General features: G+C 36.2%; 1 protein-coding gene across 50 annotated transcripts in view; it reads left to right on the forward strand.

The window, feature by feature from the left end:
• The window catches only part of RIMS2 (regulating synaptic membrane exocytosis 2), a 493,527-nt gene that overhangs the window by 386,199 nt on the left and 90,819 nt on the right, over positions 1-16,509 (forward strand). For 37 of the 50 annotated variants that reach the window (XM_052787004.1, XM_052787036.1, XM_052787038.1 and 34 more), the window contains 2 exons: positions 4,929-4,964; positions 10,296-10,396. In XM_052787004.1, the coding sequence (XP_052642964.1) occupies positions 4,929-4,964; positions 10,296-10,396 (137 nt within the window). The remainder of the gene's footprint in view (positions 1-4,928; positions 4,965-10,295; positions 10,397-16,509) is intronic. The other 13 variants (XM_052787014.1, XM_052787039.1, XM_052787015.1 and 10 more) reach the window with 3 other exon arrangements.

Here is a 16,509-nt window from a genome sequence, read left to right on the forward strand (position 1 = left end):
AGCTTAGATGACCACACCATTTTATTCAGTTCTTTTACTAAGCAGTGCCATGTATTCTGCAAATAATCCAAAGCAACATTGTTAACATGGTTTAAGCACTGTGATAAAAATGTGTTTAATTGGTGAGAAATGTCCCCCGGGTTTCAGTCCTTGTTTAGTGTGTCAAGTTTGAAGCCAAGAAGAAAAAAAACCCAACAAAATCATCAAGCAATTCTCAAATAGAAAACAGGAATGCAAAGGCATGCTCCCCCACTAGGAAGCTGGCTAACTGAAATAGTCTTCATTCTAGCATTCCCTTTTAAGGGCAGTAATTGACACTTCAATCTCATTTAAACAGTACTAGAAAAACACTTAAACAACCTTTTATTTTTGTTCTTGTTCCACATTTCTGTAGCTGTCAGCCATATTCTTTTCATTCAGACTGTGATGTGGATCACAGACTTCTTGGAAAAGCCTTGCTTGCTGCAACGAAAACTTTTTTCTATTTGCCACATATTGGGCATAAAGCCCTGGAGCAAAGTTCAGCAACCACTTATATCACACATCACCTGATATTTTGCTAAACCTGTGGCAGTTAGGCAGTTACATTTTTCACACTGTAGACAGCCAGAATGACAAAATTTAGAGTTAATCTCTTAGAGGTAGAATTTGAATTAAATGGCTCTGGAAATAGCAGGAAATGTAGTCCTTTGAGTGCAAGTCCTTTAACTGACAAGTTTTGATGTTCAAAGCAAGTAACTTTTAGATTTTGCTTTTAGCAGATAATCTTGTTTCCTTTGCCTGTTTTGATAAGAATATTGTTTCATGGATTTTTTTCAGTATAAAATTGATTTTCCTGTATTCTTATAATTAGCATTTCAAGAGAAAACTCTGGTAAGAAATTGGACTAGCATTTTTAAAAATACTTACCAAAATTTAGGGTCCTATGTAGACATTTGATTTTTAAAATAAAATGTTGTTTAATGATTTGCACTATTTTGAAAAATCAGACTCAATTCTCAGTAAAGCACTTAAGTAAAGAAGCTAATTTATCCACTCTATAAATAAAAATACTGGTCATATTGCTGATTTTAAGTGTTTGCAAATACGAAAAATAGAAGCACAAAACATTTTATGTCATTGTCCTATCTTATGCCTAAGCTCAAGAGACAAACAAGGAGTTCCACGTCTGTCTGTTGTAATAAGATGCACATCCACCAGTTTTGGCAAAGCAAGGAAGTCTAGGTTTACTTTAGGCCCCAACCTGAGCTGATGCAGATCTCTTTCTTCTGGATCCCAGGTGAAAGTACTATCCTGAACCAACCTGTTGAACTGATCCCTGCATAGCTAAAAATCATTGCAGGAGAGACAGTTCAAGAGCACCAGACTCTAACCTCAAGTTTGGGGCAGTCAGCTGTGAGAGAAGGAAGAAACCCTGGGAGGAAGACTATTAAAACCCAGCACCTCCCAGCTGTAATCTTAAGGCTGCAGAGTCAAGCTCCCCCTTATGCTCCCAAGGAAGCCAGCAATTTTTGAGCAATTGTTTAATGCTGCCATCAGTCTCCATGGCTAGGGAGAAGTCTGCGATCCTGCTTCTTCTGCGGAACTGTTACTCTCTTTGGACATGTATGGAGATGGTCATGGTCGGTTCCAAAGGACTTGGGGTCCCTGGTCCATGGGACTTCTTGGGGTGAGGTGGGTGAAGCCTGCTAGGGTGCTTTGGCTATGGGACCTCCAGGTTCCCATCAGAACAGCAGAACTCATTGAGTTAAGACATTTCCAAGAAAACATACCTTATCAAGGCCACTTTAGATCAGTTTTAGTTCTTGTTAAGTCCACTCTTGTATGAGTCTCTTGATTAGAATTCTCTTCTGTTCATTTTATCTTCCGGATATGTGTCAGATAGTTAGATGCCTATTAGATACATTAGTACCTGTTAGAAAGAATAGACCATTTCAAGACCAGGGGAACATGGCTGTGTTTACTATTTTATGAAACGTCAGTGGTCATTATGGTAGTAATGTCAACTGTGATGGTGGAAGAAGGTTTTGAGAGAGGATCTTTCAGCATTTCAGTCTCTCTATCCCTATAGTTCATCTCTGTATTTCATTAATATATTTCAATATGTCTGTATCCTGATTAAGCTGAAAACATTTAGTTATCTTCTGTAATGTACAGAAATGTTTCCTTCATGAAAGCATTGGGTTTTTTTCTCCAATTGTTTTAATTCTGAAAAACTTTAGTTCTTAAATTGAGATAATTACACCACAGGATACAGTATATGCTTTTCACTTTGTAAACCAAGGTTAATTCAAGTGATGTAGAAAAATATTGACTAATGTGGTGATATTGAAGAAAGCATGTAAATAGAAATAGACAAAGATTTTTAGGAATGACTGGTGACTTTGTGATGTTATATTATTTAGTCTGAGACATTTTAAAATCATCTCTTAGTGATTTACTGGTTTTCAGCATTTTCAAGACATTAAGGCTCTTTGTAGCTTTTTTTGATTTGAGCACCTAATAACTGGGGGGAACCAAAAGCGTTAATTACTTTAGTATCAACATTCTGAACCTGCTCAGAATTCTTTTAAGAGGTGATGACTAGGCCCATAGCTGCTGTGAAGATCTTTGCAGTTGAGAAGTTAGCATTGTTTTATTTGGTCAATGGACAATACCAATATTGTTCAGTTCTGCTGCTTCCCACCCAAGTGAGATCTTTCTCAATTCAATCTTCTGTTCTTTCTAGTACTTCTTCAGACAGCTCTTCACAATACAAACTCTCCTCAGTTTGCAGAGTAGGATCCACTATGCTGACCTTTCTTGTAAAAATCTAAAGGATTTATTTATTGTAGAGATTTGTAATAAATGTCACAGCACTGCAATTACATTTTCAAATTTCAAGAATCTAATAGAATTTTATGCTTGGTAATACTATGGCATTCTTTTCTATAAGTCAATTTGGAAATATTTTTGTATATACTTTTTAAACATGGAGCAAGAAGAAGTGAAAGTCAGACAGGTTTCAAGTTTCCCTTATTTTGACAATGGTTTTATTAAAAGACTCATGGTTGAAAGACATCCAGATGTATGGATGAATGGACTTCTAGGCATTTTAAAAAAGGAATTATCTATATAGTATGAGATTTCTGTATTAAGATGATATTTCAGGCAAAGTAAAGATTTCTTTTCACCATGTGTATGCAATAACTTAGAAATGTCATCATTCTGTCTGAGCTCAAACTCAAGGGTATTTTAATGACTCTTATTTCACTTTCATCTATTTTGCATTATGTTGAATCAGTGGTATTGCTATCAAATTGCTTTCTGCTTTAGAAAGTAATGAGGCAGTAGAAGACTGTTGTATTTGTAGCTTTTATATTGGTGACAGCAATTTAAAAAAATAATAATAATTGAAAGCTTAAAAAGCAAATACAACTATCTCTCTCTTTCTGCTATTTTCCTAGCAATATCTACAACCCACATAGATAATATAAGCCAGGCTACCCAAAAGCCAAAGCAGAAGAATGCAAAAGGCCTTATTTATAAACTGTGTACAATATGGGGCAGGAAAGGTCGGGGAATGGGAGAGATTTCAAGAACCCATTTGGTATCCACTGATTTCCAAAAGTGTAGGCTTATGACTTGCCATATCTGTTTCCCATTAATTTGCCTAACAGTTCCAACTAGGAATTGCCAGCAGAAGAACAGCCTTGATCCCACACAGGATGGGATGCCAGACCCTATTAAAGTGTGGTGCATTATTTATGCTCTCTGCAGGAGCATATTTTTCTTTCTTACACTTCCACCTTGCCCCTGTATGATTTCTCTTTAAGTATGACTTCATCCTCTGCTTTGATACCCATTTACAAAAAGCTATTTCCTTAAAACATAACAGCTCCATTTCTCTCTTCAGTCTGTGTACTATAAAGTAGATCATAATTTTGTGAGCAACCCTCAATAACCAATAATTCTGGAAAAATATTTAATTCTAATAATGCATGCTATTTTTGGTTTGTAGCTTGGGGGTTGTTGCTCCATATTCATGCAATTGTTTTAATTGAATTTAGTATCATTTTGGCTTACAGTAAGAAAAAGAAACAGAGAGTCTGTTTAAAAGTTAATGTATTTCTAATTAAAGTAAATTTCATTTGACTTAAAATTCTTTCACATTAATTACCAAACTTGGATTTCAGAGCGCAGTATTTATGGGCTGCCAAACTATTTGATAGGGATCCAATGTATTTTCATTTCTTTGTGACAGAGGAATGCCCTGAGCCATTTGCAACCTTTGATGTGCATTCAGAATATTTGTTGGCATCAGTTAGCTGGATTTATGTGCATGAACTGGGTTCTGAGTATTGTTGTTAGTGTCTTTTGTTCTTCATCATTTTTTAACTCTAAGACAAGCTACGGTAATATCATTATTGAACCTTTTAACCTGTAGAAGCTATGAGAATTGATTAAACCAATGAAGATTTAAAGTAATTACTGAAAACCATTCTGATACGTTCAATTTTTATGCTTGAACCATTAGACTGCATATTGTGTGTGCACTGCATAAAACATACAGCACAAGCAAATTTTTTACTTTTATTTTTGTGTCACCTATTCAAGGAAACTGTAAAGTAACTATGTCTGACACCTGCCTTGCTCTCTTTTGTGTTGAGTGCGTTAATGATTCTGGAAGTGCACAAAATACCCATGGGTTCCCTCCAGTAAGTCTTCAATAAGAGTGCACAAATGTATACACTAGCATGCAGTGAATATGCCTCTGGATGTAGAGCACCTTACTTGGTTGGTCGACTAAACTCAACAAATTAAATTAATTTGGTGGGTTTTATTCATTTTTCCTTTTTAATGCATGATTTATATTACTTTTATTATTATTTCTGCATTTTCTCTCTCCCCCTCTTTTTGTTTTACATATTGCTTTCATTTGTTTATAGAAGAAAAGAAAGCAGATCCAGAGAATGGGGATACAGGTAGGGTGACTTATTCAAAACATTTTCATGTTTTTTCCTTTAAGTTCTTTGATCTATTATGTTTAAACAAATGTGTACCATAGAGTTGGATCAGAATTTCGATGTATTTGGGGGATTTCAAAAGAGACACTAGGAAATGGAAACTAAGAAAGGGCTTTCCCAAATGTATTTCCTTTGCTTTTTTAAGGGAGTCAAATTAGGGTGAGAAACAGGCAGAAAGAGACCAGAATCAGCTAAAGAAGGCTCTCGTACACCTTAAGACTTCTGTTCTGTCCTCCCCACTCCAGGCACAGTGTGCTCACCTGCATACTTCTTTTTTCCTCTCTTTTACAGGTTTCTGACTTCCAAAATCTCAGTGTTTCTGTAGTCCCCTCATCACTAGCTTTCCCCCATGCACGAGCATCTGTACCTCCCAAATTTTGTATCCCTCTTGTCCATGCCTATCCAAAACTAAATCTGTCCTAATATTTTACGAGAAACTCCACTTTACTTCCATACCCCAGATTTCCCTTTTATTCCCTGTGCCCCAGGAGCCCCACTGTACAGCAAACTCCTTCTCCAAAACACATCACTATTGCCAGCATCTATAGTAGCTAGAATAGTTTAATAATTCCCACTGGAGAAGGCAATGAAGGAAAGAATGAAAGAACACATCTCCCAGCTGTTTTTATTTTTATTTTTTAAATAGGTAGGTTTGCCTTGGGGCTAAGCTGGGTAGTAAGGCTGTTTTGATGTCCCTTTTTTCTCTGGTGTGGACCACAGGCTATCAACTGAAGAGTCTTACCTTAGAGAGTAACCAACACTTGACTTGAAGAGCAAATAACAGTCTTTAATTCCAGGCTGATTTGAATGATTGCTTATCTCCTTGTAGAAATGTGACTCTATGAGCATTTGAGGTCAGGGAAAGTTGGGTATTAACACACCACTGATTACAGTCCCTTAAAATTTTTAGCATGAAATAAACATTTAGGTTTTAGTTATGAGGAAAGTTTTAATGGTGAAGTGACTGAAACTTATCTTATTTCAAGTTCAAACATGAAAATAATGGTTTGCATTCGAAGATGGAGCAGTGATTCTAGTGCCTTCCCTGAGTCCTGTTGTAGGAATATGAGCCAGCAGTGTGCCCAGGTGGCCAAGAAGGCCAACGGCATCCTAGCCTGTATCAGAAATAGTGTGGCCAGCAGCAGCAGGGAGGTGATTGTTCCCCTGTGCTGGGCACTGGTGAGGCCGCACCTCGAGTCCTGTGTTCAGTTTTGGGCCCCTCACTACAGGAAAGACATTGAGGTGCTGGAGCGTGTCCAGAGAAGGGCAACCAAGTTGGTGAGGGGCCTGGAGCACAAGTCTTATGAGGAGCAGCTGAAGGATCTGGGGCTGTTTAGTCTAGAAAAGAGGCGGCTGAGGGGAGACCTTATCGCTCTCTACAACTACCTGAAGGGGGGTTGTAGTGAGGTGGGTGTTGGTCTCTTCTGTCAGGTGGCTGGAGATAGGACAAGAGGAAATGGCCTCAAGTTGAGGCAAGGGAGATTTAGGTTAGATATTAGGAAAATTTTTTTTACTGAGAGGGTTGTCAGGCACTGGAACAGGCTGCCCATGGAAGTGGTTGAGTCACCATCCCTGGAGGTATTCAAGAAGTGAGTGGACAAGGTACTTCAGGATATGGTTTACTGGGCATGGTTGATGGTTGGACTCAGTGATCTTGAAGGTCTTTTCCAACCTAAATGATTTGATTGTATAATTCTGTGATTCTATAATTATATAGCCACCACCTAGATCATGGTAGGAATTATGCGGATGCCACGTCAACAGGGCTTGTCCCTAGGTTCCGCTTTAATGAAATAATCGGACTTCCTTCTTCTACTACATTTAATATGCAGTAGTAGTTGCAGCTCGAGCTGGGTGCCCCTGAGGAGGGCCTCTGCCTGTCAATTGTTACTGGATTTTGTAGGCTCTATAGGTTGATTGATTTCCTGATGGCACTTCTGCTCATCCAATCCTGTTTACTTCCACAGCCTCCAGGCACCCTTTTTGTCTGCGTCTTGAGACATTTCCTTATCTTTTGTTACAGAATATGCTGCAGTTAAATTTTTACTTATACTTCCTTATCTACCAGTTTAATTTCCATAGATAAAAACAAAGGTTAAAGTACAATTCATATAGCCTGAGGCTTAATTTACTTTAGTCACTAATGCTAAACTCTGACACAAATTAGTCTCTCGCTACAGTCCTGGTGGATCCAAGGGCAGGTTACAGGGTTGCTGTGCACAGTACTTGCGTGCCTTACTCTGGCATTTCAGGACTGTGTTTGCACTATAGTCATGCTGCTTTCCCTCAGCACTCTCGCTTCTAAAAATATGGAGAATGGCTGGTGTTGAATCAGCAGTTGGCTCTTTGTCAGCCAGGAGTTTCCCTGTGCTGATGAAAACCCCACTGAGCTAACGTTCAGGCCATGGGGTTTTTAATGTTAGAGAGTTGTTCAAAATAAGCAAAACTCCAAGATGTTGCCTACAGTGTAATGATCCCAGTTGTGTTTGGTGAGCAACACCAGGCTTTGTTCTTCCATCAGTCTTTCTTAATTTTTTGTGTTGTGAGTGTCTCTTTGGATATTTCTGTTGGAGGCACAGCTACTGTCTAGGTGCAAAATTCTGGAAGGAAGTTAAGGCAGAAGTGTACAAATGAGCTCACTTTTGCCTGGCCAAAATTTGGTTGCACACACTTTGGTACATCATGGCAGTACATGAAAGTGTATCAGAAGTAGCTTTAATTTTCCTAGTGTCAGTCTCTATAGTCCTGAAAATGTGTTATGCTGGACCATGTGAACGGGAAGTGCCATGACACTCTCTCAACCTTTCGTACTCCCATCCAGGTTGTGGCTGCATCTGGCTTAAGTTACATCGCGATTAGCCTCCAGCAGCTGGTAATCCTGCACACTCTTTCTGCATGTCAGTTCCATGCATAGTAGAACCAAAGCTGATCTTCTGCATTATGAGCTTTCCACTGCCCTCAGGATTCCCTCTTTTTGCATATAGCTGAATTCACTCACTTGTTAAAGACAGTTTCAAAAATACATAGCAAGTTAGATTTTCTTTTAACAAGATTTTATGGGAATTGAATATTTTTTTTTCTAAATTTTTCTGTCTTGTTTTTCTCTTGAGACTAAAATGAGCCACCGATTTTGCTTATTTTGCTACAGAGAACTCACACCAAGGGCTTATGTGTTATACTCCCCTTTTCAATGGCATATTTCAGAGTACTTGGTTTTGTGGATCATAGGCAATTGGATTTGTGGAAACCTAACTTTCACTTTGCCAACTGATCATAGATAAGAATGAATATGAATATTTTCACAAGTAACTGTGAAATTTCTAATCTATGCTCAAGAGGTGTTATTTCATCGCTTCTTGTAATTTCCTGAAATTTGGCAGAATATCTGTGGACAAAGAACGTATGTGATGATTTCATTAAAAAATTTCATAAGAAAAACTGAAAAAATTTCCCTTTTGGTGAAAAATATCCCCCTTGTTAAGTTACTGAAGAATGACAAGCGGATTTGCAGAATGTTGTTATTTCAGCAAAAGATTATTTTTTTCTCTCAGCAAAACTTAGAGTATTTTACTTCAAGACCATTTATGTGTTACTTCTGTCACTGAAAAAAGAAAAAATATCATTTTTCAGTTTAAATTTTTTGTTTTCAAGAGAAAAAATATATCTTTAGAGCTTTCAAAACTAGATCCTTAAAAAATCACTGCATCTTAGTGATAAATTGGCAAATGTTGCTTTGAGGCCTATAATGGTTGAGGAGAATTGTGATAGGAAAAATTAGCTGTATTTCATGTCAGGAATTTTCATCTGCTGCAGTCTTTTTCATTTTGTTTTTCCCTATAAAACACCATTTCTTCTTTTTCATTCATTTATCTTGATTTTCATTTCTCTTAAAAGTTTTGATGAAGTCTTTTCATTCATGTTGTTTACAGGCAGTAAAGATGGAGAATTTGAATACAAAAATCAGAAGCCAGAGGTTTTATTGATAACAGTACAGTCTACCCTTATCACATTCCCTCTTCCTTTTACCCCCTTCCTTCCAGATTTCCTATGAAGTGCCACAAGACTTAGCTGGCAGGTCTCATAGTATGTGCTACTACCATTACTGTTGCCAAGAAAGAAAATACAAAGCTCAGAAGCCCTGCAGAGGCCCTGTGCAAAGCCCCACTTTATTATTAGATTACAACTTAGAACTGAGGTTTATAGTTTAAATCAGGTTTATATAGTAGACAGGAATCTAATATTGCCATCTCAGTTCCATAAATAAAGTCCAGATTGTTCAATACATGTAATGTACAGAAACTGCCATTTATGACTAGTGGGGATTCTGAAATCTTAATCCTAGACAACTTTTGTGTTAGAATTATGGAAAGTTTAAGACAAATGTCAGTCAAAATGAATACTTTTTAACATTCAGTGGATAATAAATTGCTCTTGATTTATACCATGTTAAAGTGGAAGAGAATCAAGCCTGTGTGTGTATAATAGATAACTATATTTTGCTTGAAAATCTTTTTCTCCCCCCCCCCCCCCATTTTTCTATTTCTCACTCTTCTACCTCTGCTTTGATACTTCCTTCCTTATTATTTTACATAGTAAATTATGGTGTTACAGTACCAGTTGGTTGAAACCAGCTGCTGCCCGAGTCACGTAGTAAGAACCCATCCCTAACTGAGACTAATCATGTATTTGGTCCAAGAAGATTGAATCCTGAAATCATTCTTGAAGTTGCGTGTCATTAGAACGTAATACAGTGATGCCACTGGGTGGCTCTTTAACATTCCTTTAGACATCTTCAAATTGTTTTGAGCATACTAAGAACATGCTCAAGTGGTAAACGGAAGGTCTACTTCATTAGTAGTTTGGTATATCACACTATAACAAATGCAGAACCAGGATCTCCACCCAAAATAAGCAGGTTGTCTTTGCATTCCTTTTTTTAAATGAAAGACTCAGTTTCTCTTGAATATTTTTGAAATAGTAAAACTCTATTCTGTGGAAACATTGTGTTCCATTTACATCCATTTCTTCCACAAAGTTGATTTCATTTGAATTGTATAGATAATACAACACATATTAAGACTCTGCTGAAATACTCGTCTACTATTTTCCTCCTCTTATAACTTTTTGGCATTCTGCAAAATTGTAATTCAGAAACTAAAATTATATACACTGTAATTTAAGTAAATCAGATTTCATCTTTTTCTGTTAAAACTTCCATGAGCATAACTTTAAACTTGGAATTGAGGACTGCTTGTGTATTTATTTTCTTTCTTTTTTCAAATTTAACAGGTGCAATGGATGTAGAAGAGCGGAGTCGCCAAATGAAAATGAGCAAGTACAAACAGGTAGCAGGATCAGATTCCAGGCTGGAACAAGATTATCATTCTAAGGCAAGGGTGTTTTGTTTTGAAAAGCAACAAAATATGCTAAACTGAAATATCCAATATCATTTTAGAAAGTAATAGATGAGTGGGAAGTTGTTTCTTCAGTTAAAGCTTTTGTGTGTCTATAATAAAATTATTGGTAATGTGCAGCAAAACCCTTAACACAGAGTGTTCTTGATTATTAAAATTTAAGAAGGATAAGTTAAAGCAAATAAAAGTGGCAGTATAATTATCTATTGGAATGAACAATAGGGGCATGATTTAAAAACTCAAAGAGAAGGAAAAAAGAGGTTTATTGAGTGACAGATGGAATGAGAGCTATTGAAACCCGTTCACGGCTTTCATATATTTGAACACAGGGTTATCTTTATCTATTGAAAACTGGAAGATGTAGTGTTACTTAGTTTAATAGTGGCAGTTTAGCTCTTGGAAAGGTATTTTATACATCAACAAAAGCTTCCACCCCAGCTGTGGCAATTTGCCAAAAATCTGAATCGTTATGTAGTAGTATAGCCTCAAATATACTATCCAAAATTTCCTGCTATCTGGAACAGGGTCATGTCATATGCAGTGTGTTAATTAAAATAATCAAGATATTTTCAATTTAAACTTCTATTATACAAAAATAATTTAGTGTCCTCTAAAAGATTTCATTAATTGAGGTCAGACTGTAAGTGGAAAACATGAGACTTCTGACCTATAAAAGCTGACTGAGGAAGAGAAATCTGTTTTAGACTTTTATTTCCAGGATGCTCCAAGGATTGGCAAAGTTACTGTAAACTGAGCCATTTAATATTTGAAGACAAAGAAATCATCCAATTTATTATTATTAGTTTTGCAGATAATGTAGACTAATATACTTGATATAATTACTTTCTAGAATGTACATTTCAGTGTGGGAAAATAGAGGAAAAGCTTTAGCAAAGCCCATGACAAAATGGAAGACGCTATTGATGGAAATAGTTAGAACTGACAAAACAAAAAGAAAGCTGTGAAAATAGCTAAAAATACTTACAAACCTCCGTAAATGTGCTGCATGATTATCTGGGTATTTTACAAATGTAGTTTTTACTACAGAAGGCATAGGAATTTTTATTAACATGTAGAAGGGACTTGGTATACTGTCATGTTTAGATGCCTTTATGTTGACACTTATGGCAAAATTATTTTCATGTGTGTCTATATTGTCACCTTTGAAAGGTGTTACCTTTTAGAGATGAGCATAATGCTGTGAGCAGACCTTCTCGTAAGTGTTATGATTGTATGTACTACAAAAATATGACTTTATGTATTGTATGTATAACCAGACTTATTCTGCTAATTTTCCTGCTCCCTCAATGCTTGACTGAAATTTGAGTCAGAAGTAGGACTGGTGTGGAGAAAAGAGAATAAATGGGCTCTCATGTAAAGGAGCTGGATAGAATATAACTACCTAAGGAAACATTTCCTACCCTTGTTTTTCCATTTCACCTACACCATATTATTGGGCCTCACTCTACATCTTTTATCCTTTTTATTAAAAATTTGCCTTCAGTATTATTGGAATGTATTAAAGAGGAAAATTATAAATGGAATTATTTTATGAATATGGTGATTTATTTATTGCACACATCGAACAAATTGTCTCCAGAAATAAACAGTTAATTTACTCTTCTGCCAAAGTGTAGTTTCAGTATTTGAAAATGAGTTATTTATTCTGTCAATGAACCCGTGGAACTAGACACTGAGTATTCACATATATGTATTAATTCGAAATGCATCCTTAAAATTGTGTAGTTTTAAAGCCATATGAGAACCATAACTCTCATAAGCCATATGAGAGTTCCGTCTTCACTTTTTTACTTCAATTCCCCTTAATTAAGTATTTATATTATCTAGAGACAGAAAATTAGTAAGTACAATTTATCTACCTGGTTTCTACAAAAATTCTTCTGGAATCATGAACTGAAACACCTATCTATCTCAAATGCTGACTGAAGTCTCATGTTCTGTGTACTATACAGTGACTTTGATTTTTTAAATCTGTCAACTGGCACAAGCAGGCAGTCAAGCGTGCCATGCCTGAGAAAAATATCATTAAGTAGGCACTAAGTGAAATTCAGGGAAGTTAGCACATGGAATTTTCTTTTACCTTTCTGTTCTATTTCTTTCTCTGAATGGAAGTCAACAGCAACTGTATGTCCCTCATGATTACCTTGAATTAAGAAAAAAATATCCTTCCTTGTTGAGAAAGCAAAAGCTGTAACAGTAGAAGTTATATTAAATACTAAAATATTAAAATAGGCATCCTGTATTATACCTCTCTAGTTTTGTTCTACCTCTGGAAGTCAGTACTAGAGGCTTTAGAGGAAGGTACATACACTTCTATGGTGCATAATCATACATTAAGAAGCTTGTGGAAAAAGTTTACTTCCAGACATTTGTATTCTTAGAAGCTGCTGAAATATGAAACTGATTATCCCTTATATTTTTTTCCTCATGATAAAATCGCAGGTTGTATTTTTATTATTCATATACATGCCTCATTATTTTTTGAAAACTAAGTATTCTGCTTCCATAATATTTTGTATACATGAGTTTGGCAGGTAATATATTGTGTAAAAGAGTTATTTTCTTAAATGCAGAAGTTGCTTAAGTATGCTTTCAGCACAGACATAAGGAAAGCAAGCAATATATTTTATTTTCATATAAAAATATTTACAACTAAGGAGACGTGAGAGGAAAAACAGCGTGGGCATTAAGGATTAGATAAAAGTATTTCTGGTACTGGAACAACTATTTATTTCTGAGTATTGAGTACTCGTAGACTTGTACTAAATAGGATATACACTGAAGTCTGAATTGCAGTGCTGGTAGCAGCTGACATGCAGGAAAACCTGAGTTCTGGTAATACAGAAAAAAAGCACAGTAGCACAAGAGTGATCCATGAGAGAAAAAATTGCCGTTTACCATACTGTGGTTCTGCAACACTAGCCTGATTTACATAATTTTCCTCAAAAATTGTTCTAGGACTAGTTTATTGTTTTGCATAAAAACTAAGCTTCCCATTTCTTAAGTGTTTGAGCAAGACGCACTGCGAAGAGGGAAGGGCCAAGATGGGAGCCCAGAGAAGCTGAGCGAGCAGCATTCTAGATTCACTTTGTTTGCATTTGGTTGAACTGGCTTTTGAAGTCAAGTCCCAAACTACCTCTTAAAACCTCTCTGAACCTCCCTGCCTTGCTTCTTGCTTGGTGCTGCTGCCATTAGCTCTTCTGGCAAACAAATAGATAGTGCTGTGCTTGGCGAGTAACTCCTTCTCCTGGCCATTCCCACCACTGCTCAGATTCAGGAATCCCTGCAGGCAAACAAAGCATAAAGGGTGTGAGGAATCATGCCATTCCTCACTCATTGTCCCCATGACTGGAAGATGCCCAGTGGATTGACTGGGGAGAGCTGAAAAGCTTTGTTGTTACTAAGAAAAAACCCAAGAAGATACTTCTTGTATGTGGAGCCGTAGAAGTGTTTGCAATCAATGTGAAGTCAATGTAGAATCAAGAGAGAATTCCATCAATCCAGACCGCATTACCCACTACAAAAGGGTCTGAGTAACTAAAAGCGTTGAATGCCAAACTAAAGGGTGCTGAATTTAGGTAGGAGTAAGAATAGTGAAAAAGGATTGGGTTTTTTAGGAACAAAGGTAAAACAGAGACTGGCAACTAGCTGACACACATTTAAACCTCCAAGTATCATGAGGCTCATTTTATTTGTTTTATTAGGAGAAAATAATGACCTACAAAAAGGCAAAGAAATCCAGTTATGTAATATAGCAATTAGTAATAGCCAGTAATGTAGTAATTAGGAATATAGTATATTAGAGCAACAAGGAACAAAGTTGGGGTAAAAGAGGTAAAAGACCAGAGAAAAACTGAAATTTTTGCAGAACCGATGACAAGATTATTTAGCCAAACGTGGAAAAGAGTACATCAAATAGAGAATAATACAAAACACCAAAGAGGACTTTCTAACTCCACCTTTAATGATTCATATTGATGATAAGACTGAAACTTTCTACATCATCAGATGTAATGCTGCAGTTCCTGTTAATCAATAGCCACAATTCAAGTTTTAGATGTGAGCATAATTCTCTGTGTTTGGTGTAGGAAACTAGTAGTATTAGGCATACTAACATGCAACTTTGCAATCTTCTAACCGATTAGCAAGACCAAGACAAATTAAGCTGTGGAAAAGAAGAGTTAAGCATGCGTTCGGTTTATTTGAGTAGTGTAGATGCTGCTGAAATGCCCTTGGAGCATGCAGACTCTGAAAAGCTGCAGTTCTTCAGACTGAGACACTTTGATTCAGCAATGAATCAAGTACCACCTTATGGATTACCTGTGTGAGAGAATGTGCAAAAGGTAAGAGCTGTAACACTGGAGGTGGAAGAGATTGAGTTTGAATACATCAGCAGCAGATCTCCTTAACTCTCAGTCTTGTCACAATGTGCAAAGGTGTCCAAGAACTGCTTTTTTCTTCTGAAACCTGTAGTAAGTAGTTGTGTCATTGGTACAGCTGCATGTGGTATCCTTTGACCTGTGTTGGTTGAAGCATTTGATTTAATGGTGTTTTGGGAAGGCCTTTGGCCCCTCCTTAAAAATCAAAACAGAGCAGTACACAGAGCAGCAAAGATTGCTAGGAGAAACACTTGTCACTTTTCTTCTTGAAACCCTTGCAGAGGAGGGGTTGAACAAACATCCAAGGTAATAGGATGATGAGACCTTTGATATTCTTACCGTGTATAAGCTATAGTTGATTTATATTGGTTTCAAATTGGCAATTGTTTTTGAATATCTAAGCTTAGAGTTTGGGAGTTCTAGGAAGATCATGATATGCCCAGTAATAATTTGATAATTTATAATAATTATGAATATACTTCTTTGATCCTATAATTGTTAAGGATGTAATTAGAAATATTCAAAACATTGAATAAAAAATGGAGGCTAGTTTAGTTATCCATATTCCCTCAAAACAGTGCAGAAAATGGAAATTTGTTTTGTATAGTTTTCCTTTTAACATAACAGTTTAAATTTTAAAATTTTAGATATCTGGATACAACTTGGAACGATGAAATAATTAGAATAGAGCTATGCTGAAGAATAATTAAGAAGGCAAAAATTAACACAGATAACAACACATACAAATATTCCATGCAATTAATTTCTATAAAATACCTGTAAAACTAAGGGCCTAACGAGTAGAATTTGATAGGCTTATAAATGGGAATAGGTGTGCATAGTTTTATGGAACCCCTTCATCTTCCTCTTCGCCTCATCCAAACCAGTAAGCTCTTTGCTTCAGGAAATAAACCGAACACCAATTAGGCTAAGAATTTTCCATGTGAGGAAACTATTTAGTTACTGCCTGTTCCATGGCTTTTGTGCTTTCCTATGGACTAGTCAGTAATTGTATTTTTGGACAAGAAAATTGATAGCTAAACCAGCTGTCTGGTCTGGAAGGACAGGTCCTGTCACTCTCAACAGCCTGTAAGCGCTCAGGTTACCTAATCAATCAATCATGCTCATTTGTGGTACGTAAGGAGTTTTACTACTCTCTGGCCCATAGTGCTGATAGCATTTATATTTTCAATCAAGTATTTTATTGTGGTTTTAATATAAAAAGTTTGTGGAAAAAATTGCTGATGTTGCAGTCCTCGTTCCTATAAATACAGGATTTAAAGTTCAATTATAAGACTTAAAAATGTAGCTAGATGAAATAAAGTCAGAATTCTAGATTTGAGCTCTATATGCATGGTAATGTAGAAAACATCTCTTCTTTCTTTTCTATTTTTATCAACCTGTATTTTGCTGATAGGTTAAAAGTAATTTAGTGACTTTGAATACAGGTGTGGATTGGTGTGATTTCTAGTATTTTCTCCTTTAGTCAATGATATGCAAACTCTCAGAAAAGATTTCTGTTGCTGTCATTTTCCTTTTTCATTTAATTCAAGCTCTCTTTTATTTTATTTTGGTTTTGATGCTTTTCTAATTTATTTTTTAATCTTGAGTATCCATGTCTCTATTAGAGATTCATGGTATTGTAAACATAATACTGTGGTTAACACTAATACTGCATTCGCATATCAT

The sequence above is a fragment of the Harpia harpyja genome, chromosome 5 (genome assembly GCF_026419915.1).
Source record: "Harpia harpyja isolate bHarHar1 chromosome 5, bHarHar1 primary haplotype, whole genome shotgun sequence".
NCBI classification, from domain to species: Eukaryota; Metazoa; Chordata; class Aves; order Accipitriformes; family Accipitridae; genus Harpia; species Harpia harpyja.